Source organism: Musca domestica, unplaced genomic scaffold, assembly GCF_030504385.1.
Source record: "Musca domestica strain aabys unplaced genomic scaffold, Musca_domestica.polishedcontigs.V.1.1 35, whole genome shotgun sequence".
NCBI classification, from domain to species: Eukaryota; Metazoa; Arthropoda; class Insecta; order Diptera; family Muscidae; genus Musca; species Musca domestica.
The window spans coordinates 8316383-8326939 of NW_026712315.1; the positions used below are offsets into that span (position 1 = coordinate 8316383).

The window sequence follows — 10557 nt, forward strand, 5'->3', positions numbered from 1 at the left end:
CCTTTTTAAAAATTTGCATATTGCCAACATTGGCATTTTCACATGGTTGCCATATTTTGACTCAGTCTTGCCATATCTTAATGCTTCTATGTCTTTGCCACAGTGTGGTATAGGGTAAAAATATTCAGAAGTAAAGTTCTGAAATAAAATTAAGATAGCGCTCCACAATTGCTTACAGAACTTTTGAGTGTAAGATTCTTCCATGCATTTCCTCCACACTCGAAAAGTGATCATAAAAGTAGGTACTATATTAGGCTTGACCCCATGGACTCCAATATCATCAAAGGTTGAGGAAAATTCCAACTATTACAACCCTATTATCATGAATAAGTTGATAATCCAAAGTCTATCAGCCAAGTACTTTAAAGATAAGTGGACTACAATCATCCCGCTCGTCAGCAGTCCACTGTCGTAAAACGCTAAACGTTAATCAGCTATATGTTTTCGACTCTTCTACAACAACCGGGTTATTATCCAGCTGATAGATAATCGATAATCAAATCGAAACGGTTAAAAAAGTTTGTATCCTATATTACCTTATCAGACTCCCTCATCGGCTGATCTGGCTATAATGAACACCATAAGAGTTGGTCTATAGATAAGTTTCCATCACCTCGTATATAAAAGGCTACTCTGCTGCCTCGTCCATAATTGACCTTCATAAGCTCGAATGGACTTGCTCTTCATCTCATCTACAATAGACTTAATTTTCAGTTTATCCCGTTGATATCCTCTCTAGCTAATTCGCTCTCACTCATATCAGCTCGTTTGTGGAAACATCCCTACCAGCTTGTCTTTAATAGTCTCTTTATGCTCGTTTTTTTTTTTATAAATCTCCTCATCATCTTGTCAAAATTATACCCTCCACCATAGTATGGAGGGTATATTAAGTTTGTCATTCCATTTCTAACACCTCGAAATGGAAATGTTAGACCACGATCAGCATAAAATTCTTTGTCGATTTTGCAATGTCCGTCGGCCTGGTCGTCTGCGGAAATCACTCTTACTTCCGAACGAAATGGAGTAGATTGATCTGCAGGAATTTTGTTTTTGAAAAAGAACAGAACATTGCTTATGCAGTTCCAGGTCTTCGTATGGCCCCCCATTTAACGATACCTCCCGATATTATGTTTTTTGTTTCAAATTTCGTATTTGAAGTTCGAAATAGGTACACGGAACTGTTTTAAGTTTCGTATTTGAGTATCGTTATGGTTTATGACAAAATTTGCCTATACAGGTCCATGTCTTCGTATAGTGCCCAATATAAAGGTAATTCCCCATATTCGGAATTATATGATTTAAACAGTATTTTTCGACGGATTTTTATTTTATTTTTTTTTTTTTTTTGAAATTCGCAAATATCTTCCATTTGGTGGTCAAAGTTCGGCTGGCATTTTTACTTTATATTATTTTACAAATGGATAAAAAAAACACACAAAAGGTCAAATTTGTGAAAAATCCTTTAAAAAAACATCCTTTTTTCACAAGGGTAGGGTTAGGCTCAGAACGGCTAGGCCTATTATTTTCAAAGATGTCCGCAATATATTTAGGGGTTGAAACGAACCAACAACTAAAAATGTTCCTGGTTTTGCAGCCTTTATAAAGGTCACAAATAGAACCAAAGGACACGAACGCTCGCATGAAGTTAGAGTTTAAGGCAGCGAGTAGAATGGACCAATACTTTTGTGTGAAAATGCCAACATTTCCAAATCCACCGAAACTCTGAAAATAACTTACAGACAAAATCCGAAATACACAAAAGGCGAATTTCTGGCTTTTGTATGCTTTTCGTTGACGAATATAGCCAAATATCGTAGACAAGCAAATCATATAGATGAGTCTAAATTTGAAGAAACAGAGGGGCCTCTTGCTTTTGGAGATGATTGCAAAACATTTAGGGATTCAAATGACCCAAAAAAAGGAAAGAGAGAGTACAGGACAGGGACGAAGTGTAGCAGTTTGGATGATTTAGCTGTAGAATGGACCACAACAACTAACAGCACAACGGAGTTCGTAAATATTGGACAAATGTCCCTGCTAAGGGTAATATCTGGGCACTGTTCCATGACATAATTACAAAAGCGAAATCTTCTAAAATGGATTTGGACACAAGGGGGCTTCTATCATATTGTTGTGTTGTAGAGTATCACATGGTCAGCCGAATGAATGGACCAAATTTGTCCATTTCGTATCGGACATAACTAAATATTATATAAATATTGCGACATCATCTTGAAAACAGATTTTGTATTAGAAAAAATTATTGTATGTGTGAAATTTGAAGGGAGTTGGATGCTTATCTCGCTTTCTTTGGCCGGTTTGTTTTTCAAAATCTTGAAGAAATGGTTCGATCTCTACCATCTTATTATAGATCTTGTGTTGATGGAAATATTGAGATGAACAAAGTCAAAATGGAATCTGATGTTAATTTCGCCTTTTATGAGTTTTATGGATAATCAAAATTTTGACCCTTTGTGGAGGACGTATCAGAAGGAATGGAACTATACAGGGAGAGATGAAAAAACTGCAATCAACTTCAGATTGCTGTCATTTCTAAGCCACTCGTTTGTTTACAAGCGTACAAAAGCATTTTGGTGAGAATTCTCCAGGTGAGAATTCTCCAGCGATTTGATCGAAACCCGCGTCGCAGTGGCCGAAAAATATCTAGTGAGCTGAACATATTGCAATATTCCATTAGGCAAATATTGAAAAATGAGCTCGCGATAAAGACATTGAAATTCCAAAAAGTGCAAGAACTTACACCGCAACAGAAAGAAATTAGACTCAAAAGAGCTAAAGAGTTGCTTCGCTTCGCCAAAAGTGGTGAAATGCCGAATTTGGCTTTCTCCCATGAGAAAAAATTCGTTGTCCAACAGTTTATAAGCAAACAATATGATGGTGTTTACTTGCCAAAAAGGTCAGCTGAAAATGTGCACCTTCGCTTGGCCACCAGAACTCAAGCGCCGGCCATGGTGATGGTGTGGGCCGCCATAACAACCAATGATCGCTGTCCGCTCGTACTAACCGACCGTGGCATCAGAATAAATGCCGAATATTATCGCGAAAATATTCTGAAGGGTGTAATAAAGCTTTGGCTACGCAAACATTTTGGTCGCAGACCTTGGGCTTTCCAACAGGACTCAGCACCATCGCACTCAGCACCCGCCACCCAAGAATGATAACAAAATGAGGTTCCTCGATTGGCTCCCAAAATCTCCGGATACCAATCTGTTGCACTATTGTTTCTGCATTTTGGAAAGCGAGGTTGACACTAAAAAATACCAAAGTATCGATCACCTCAAGCAAGTGCTTCGCCGCCAAAATACCGCAGAGCAACATTCAGTCTGCGTGTGACGGTTTCATTGGCCATTTGAAGGCCATAATTCGTACCAAAAGTGACCAATATGAAAAAATCTAAACTTATTTTGAAATTTGATGTTATTTCCGACATTTCTGTTTTAATTAAAAAGAATTAAAAATTATGACGTTTGACTTTGTTGCGGTTTTTATGTCACCCTGTATATGCCATCTTTACACCAGACCATGGGTTAATAAAAATTGTGTGAAATATGAAATATGAGGAGTGCCTCTTTCGGATTTTATAATCGTTTTGGTTATTCAAGACTTTGATACCTTCCGGGTAAGATACTAGAAGGAATGGTCCAAGCTCTACCAGATCTTGTGCTGATAAAAATATATAATATACCTATTCTGAATCTAATCGGATGTTAAGTTCGCGTTTTATGAGCTTCACGATTATTCAAAATCTTGACTCTATGTGAGTAGACCGATATATTCAATAGCGATGTGTATAGTTTGAAGACAATCCGACGCTTAATTCATATTTTATAAGAGTTATAATTATTCAAAATGTTGACGCTGCACCACAGGTATATGGTGGAGTGGACTGATATTGTTCATTTTCACACCTAACCTAGTACTGTTGCAAATATTAGGATTTCCAAAGTTGGAGTAAAATCCGATTATCCTCTCTCTTTCTGTGCAGTAATTTATTAATTTTTAAATTTCGACCTCTTGTTGGGAAGGTACTAGAAGTAATGGGCCGATATTTCCCATCTCCGAACTAGACCTAATTTTGATAATAATATTAGGATGTACCAAGTTTGGACCCCTTTAAGAGGACGGACATCGCTAGATCGGAACCAAATGTCCTGAAATGGATTTGGATCAATGATACCTGCTTCTAAAATCGTAATTTCGATGAGACAGGTTTTGGCCGTATGGCTGAGGGTATAATTAGCGATTTAACGAAAATAATTGTTCACTTTAATCAGCTAGACGGACGAATCCTTATAAGGGAACAGGGGATCTTAAAAAGCCATTCCAAGATGTATGTACCCTCTGTAAGAAAGCAGGGTTGGTTTAAGTCTCAAATATCTTACACAAAAAAATGCTTTCCGGGATTTGTATTTTAAACGTAAATAAATAAATTTGAAGTGCTTTTCTCAAAAAAAAAAAAAAACTATGATAGAAGGACAAAAGAAATTAAAAATAATCTACAGATGTATAAATGCATGTTAAAGCAACTCAAGAGAAAATTCTTTTAGACAAGACATGAACCGAAAAAAGAGGACATCAAATACAAGTAATGTAAGGAAAATGTAAAATGAAACTTACGAATCCGTAATGAGTTTGCAGGTTTTTTGTGTTTTATTTTTTGGCTTTGCTTTCTGACAACGAAATAAAATCAGGAACAAAAAGCAGGGAGATAATAGAGGACAATTGATTTTTCTTTTTTTTTTTTCATTACTTTGTATAATACAGTTTCGTTAAGTGATGAATAAATGACTTTTTGGTTTGGGTTTTTTGTATTGTATTTACATATCTCTTAATTTGGCTTCAGAGGTGGTGGGGAGGTCTTTAAGCGTTTTTTGGGAATTGGGGGAAGTGGTCATCAATCACATCGAATCATTTGGCATCTAGTGGCGTTCAGCTAAACTATTTTTCTTACGACGAAATATTTTCACCAACATTGAGGCAATGTGCTTGGAATTGGTCAGTGACATATCCTTCTCCAGCGACAGAATGTTCGTGACAGCCGTACAATAGTCCTGGAAGAGTATGTGTTCCACGGAGCCCATGGACTGCATATTTATCAGGCGTACGCTCAGCTTTGATTGGCGATTGGTGGTGAGGGCCAAACCCCGCACCGAGCACAGATGGCGTAAATTGTCCATTTCTTTCATGAGATTTGGCAAACGTATAATTGTTGTCATCTTCAGGCCGGTGCCGAGGAAGGAGGGTCGAGATTGTAAATAGCCCAGCAGATAGCTTTCTTTGAAATGTAACTGTTGCTCGAGGAATGAAATACAACGTCCAATTCGTGTATAAACTGATCCGATGTCAGCAGCATCCTTGGACGAGGTGCTGGAAATGATGCGCAAATGCTCCTGGCAATTCAACCACAAGGCCATGTTATTGGAGGCACTGACATACACTCCACGACCATATGGCCAAAGGGGTCCATTAAAGGCTATGGACTCAGCCTGTTGTACCGGATCTTTTTGGTCAAGCAAAGGTATGAGAAGATTATAGCTACTGAGCATTTCATGGACCTCAGAGTTTTCTTCTAGGATCTCTGTTAAAGTATAGTAACTACCCGGTTCCTCCTCATCTATGGCCTCTATAAAGGCTGAGCTAAATATTTTGGCCATCATCAAACGTTCGGCTTGTTCAATTTGTCCAATGGTCAAGTTGAGAGGTAACTCAAAGGTATCTAAATTTCTGGAACATTCCACCTGACAACGAACCACCAAATTGGAATCGTCTTCAAATACAAAGTAGGCTGTGTTAAGGCGTTCGGCATTTTGCATTGGGAAATAGGCAATGCGAGGATGTGGCTTAAAATCGGCCGTTACAGACATGCAATGCATATCCTTAATCAAGGGGACCATAAACTCCTGAAACACCACATAGACATCAAAGTCGGGAGCAATTACGCCACAGTTTATATCTTCCTCCAGATGGCGCTCCTTCGATGTCTTTCGCAATGCCGGCCACAGGACATCGAAGAGATTGTGATCCAAACGTGTTTGACGCTTCTTTATTTTCTCATACACCGAGGGTTTCAGGAAACGACTCAAATATCCCGTAACGGCCAGCTGTAGGGAATTATTATCCGACAATGGTTTCTTCTGGGCCAAGGCAGAGGCAGTGGCACCACTCCATACCTTACTTGATTCCTGTATTACGCTGAAGCAACGATCCAATGTGCGCTGAATATCACCATCGTTTAACAAACGCCTCGAACTGTGCAAATCATCTGGTACTGCAGGGGGTGAGGACCATAAATAATACGGGTTTATCGTTTATTGGTTTTTGGATGTACACGTTACAGGTGATAGAAATATTGGAGTTGTAGTGAAAAGAAGACAAAAGAAGAGGAGAATGCAGAGAAGTGCAGAATAAGGATTCATGTTTTTCGTTTTTTTTTTTTAATTATTTTGTTGAGTTAGCTTAACACACACAACGCCATCTATTGTCATCACACATCATAACAAATATATATGTTCTTTTTATTAATATTTACAGAAATCAAAAACTGAAGAACGAACGAACAACATTAAAATTGAACACTTATTGCTGGCCTATAATGAAAAACATTTTGAAATAAAATGATATTGAATATTTAGAATCCCAAAAAAATAATTTAGAGAAATTATTTGAAATATTTATTTACAGTTGAATGAAAACCAAAACTATACTGATTATAAAAATCTCCATCACATTTACACAGAAAATTAAAAAGGTGATAATATAACAAGCCAGGTGCTGTTACAACAATAAATGAAAATTAAAATCAAAAGATTGAATTTAAAAGACCTTTTACTTTAATTAATTAATTAAAACTTAAAAAATCGCATCGACAAAATATTTGTACTCTCTGTACACAGGCGAATACTATTCTAAGTGCTTATTACGTCAATCATAATCTTCAAAAAATGTAAATATCAAATGGATCGATATGTTACGATACGATACGTACCAAAATGAAATTTTCATTTAAGCTTGAAAATTAGGTAGATCAATACCAAAACAAAAAAAAAAAAAAACCTTTTCAGCTAATTTTTTATACCACCATAATATGGTTTGCCATTCCGTCCGTAACACCTCGAAATATACATTTTAGACCCTACAAAGTATATATATTTTTGGAAATTACTCTAGCTTCCGAACGAAATGAAATAGGTTTATAAAATTGTTCTCAAATGTATATTATGTCTGCAGGACTTTTGGTATTGAAAATGGGCCATGTACGTCCACGTTTGGTATAGCCACCACATAACCTCCCTCCTTCTGAATTTTGGTAATTTAAGCTACATTATTCACCGGAATTGTTTCAAATTTGGTATTTGAAGTTCGAAATGTATACTACAGCCTATGACAGAAAATTGTCTATGCAGGTCCACGTCGTCGTATAGCCCCCATATAACGGTACCTTCCGATATTCGGTATTTTGATGATTTTAGCGACATTATTCACCGGAATTGTTTCAAATTTGGTATTCGAAATTCGAGAGGGATACTACAGACTAATACAGAAAATTGTATATGCAGGTCCACGTCTTCATATAGCCCCCATATAACGGTACCTCCTGATATTCGGTATTTTAATGAATTTAGCGACATTATTCACCGGAATTGTTTCAAATTTGGTATTCGAAATTCGAGAGGGATACTACAGACTAATACAGAAAATTGTCTATGCAGGTCCACGTCTTCATATAGCCCCCATATAACGGTACCTCCTGATATTCGGTATTTTGATGATTTTAGCGACATTATTCACCGGGATTGTTTCAAATTTGGTATTCGAAATTCGAGAGGGATACTACAGCCCAAGACAGAAAACTGTCTATGCAGGTCTACGTCCGCATATAGCTCCCATATAACGGTACCTCCCTACATTCGGCATTTTGATGATTTTAGCGACATTATTCACCAGAATTGTTTCAAATTTGGTATTCGAAATTCGAGAGGGATACTACAGACTAATACAGAAAATTGTCTATGCAGGTCCACGTCTTCATACAGCCCCCATATAACGGTAACTCCTGATATTCGGTATTTTGATGATTTTAGCGACATTATTCACCGGGATTGTTTCAAATTTGGTATTTGAAGTTCGAAATGGATACTACAGCCTATGACAGAAAATTGTCTATGCAGGTCCACGTCGTCGTATAGCCCCCATATAACGGTACCTCCCAAAATTCAGTAATTTGATGATTTTATCGTCTAGGATCTACAGTCTGTGACAGACAATTGTCTATGCAGGTCCAGGTCCCATATATCAGTACCTCCCTATATTCGGTATTTTGACGAGTTTAGGTACAATACCCACCGAAATTGTTTGAGATGTCGTATTTGAACTTCGTAATGGATGCTACAGCCTATGACAGAAAATTGTCTATGCTGGTCCAGGTCTTCGTATTTTAAGTTTTCGGATTTGAATATGGTAATGGCTTATGACAAACAATGCCTATGTAGGTCCAAGTCGTATAGACTCCAATAAAACGGCTATATTCGGTATTTTTAAAATGTAAACAGAATTTTTTAAGGATTTTATCTTTTGAAAATTTCCAAATTCGTTCCAAATAGTGGAGGGTATTCAAAACTTAATGCTTTTTAACTTGTTTTATATTATCCTGTATATATATGCAACATCGTAGTCAGAAACGTCTGTCCTTCTCTACACTTCTGAGTTTTACAGTGTCAGGGCGATATAATTTCGATACTTTCAGGTTTATATAATTAAAAAAAAAAATTATGCTTTATTTAAAAGTCCTTCACAAATAGGACGAAACCTTTATTTTTTGGGGTTTTCCATTCATCGGTTTTATATGATTCACTTTTAAATTTTTTAGCTTCAAAACAATGCAGCTAAAGCAATGAAAATAATTCCGTACAACTTTTACTTCGATTTGCTGCATATCACGTGACTAAAGAATTATTTTAATTTCTATAACGTTCATGAAGTCCAAACGCAATGGTTAAATTAAATGAGTTCTAAATTACACTGCTGTAAAAAGTAATTCCAATTGTTTTATGCAGGGCATTTTTGATTTTCACTTCCTTTCACTTACCGAAAACATCGTCAATATTACTTATAATGTGATTAAAGAATTGACGATTATCCATGTTGTTTTCGAAACAAATTCATAAATAAAAATGTTTTATTCTAAGCAATTTAAATTTACAATTCAACTATTGCCTACTTAAAACGAATTCTCTCTCTTCCTCTGTAGAGTCATATAATTGCAGATGAAAAAAATCGATAACAATAACACAACACGATTTGAAACAATGTTCGGCTATATTGTACAAACGGAAAACGTTTAATTTTCTTTTGCAACTTATCCGTGGGACAATTTGTGATTGACACAACCGATGGACAAAACTTTAAAACAACGACTAACTGCATGGATTTTAAAAATGTAATTCATGACCTGTCTGTCATACGACAACGACAATTGACATCGATCCGTGCACCAATGTCATCCTTCCAACACCTGCCACCCCCAACCCCATGTAGCCTTTTTGGTATCCATGACCCATGTTGGTCATACAAGTTTAAGGTTGACCCCCAATGGGGGGAGGTGACATTGTCTGCAGAAGGTGGCTACCAATCAAACATTATTTATAATTTAAAGCGCTGAACAAACAACCGAACTAAATGCCGCCAGAGAACATAAACTTATGAACGAGATTGGTAACAGGAAAAGGTGAAGACAACAAAATCACGCACACAATAAAGAAACTTCCAGAAATATGATAACAGGTAATAAATAGACCCTAATTTATTTAATATTTTAATTGAATATTTAATTTATTGGGGAAATAGAGGAAATAATTTGGGGGTGTGATTCGTAGATGCACGTAAATCGATGACCCTGAAATATGGAAGGAAATGTTGGGGTATTGGGACGACAGAATTGTTGTCTTTAAAATAAAAGAAAGGTAAGTACATTCAAAAGTTAGTTCTGTCAATGTAGGAGCTCTATAGGCAGGAGACCTTCTTGAAATCTTCTATAGAAAAAGAGGCCTTCTAGAGGTCGTCTAAAATGCGTTTTGGTTATTCACAATCAGAAGAAATGGTCCGATCTCTTCCATTGTCATACTAGATCTTGTGTTGTGTAGAAATATTTATATGTTCCGAGTTTGAATGGAATCATGGATATTACAATTTTGACCTTTTCTGGGGGAGGTACCAGAAGGAGTGGACCAAAATATCTCATCTTTACACCAGATCTTGTGTCAATGAAAATATTGTGATGTGTGAATTTGAATACAATCGTACTATTGTGTCAAGTTTTAAAAGATTTAAAACTGTTGAACCTATGTAAGGGAGGTACTTAACGGAGTGGACCATATTTGCACTTGTCTTAGCACTCATGCAAACATTAGGATAAGTAAAGTTGGTGCAAAATCGAATGATCCTTTCCTTTTTGTGCAGTAAAATAGTATCTTCAAACATTTCGAGTTTTGTGGATATAAAAAGCAGAACTCTTAGATGCCGTCTACAGGTATCATACAT

At 36.6% G+C, this 10557-nt stretch overlaps 1 protein-coding gene across 12 annotated transcripts in view; it reads right to left on the minus strand.

Moving 5' to 3' along the window:
- The window catches only part of LOC131803890 (glutamic acid-rich protein-like), a 100204-nt gene that overhangs the window by 8748 nt on the left and 80899 nt on the right, over positions 1-10557 (minus strand). Inside the window, exon 1 of one of the 12 annotated variants that reach the window (XM_059125749.1) lies at positions 9107-9434. The exons of the other annotated variants lie outside the window; for them this stretch is intronic. Coding sequence (XP_058981732.1) covers positions 9107-9161 — 55 coding nt within the window. The 5' untranslated portion in view covers positions 9162-9434. Of the gene's footprint in view, positions 1-9106; positions 9435-10557 lie in introns of those variants that run through there. 12 annotated transcript variants of the gene reach the window in all.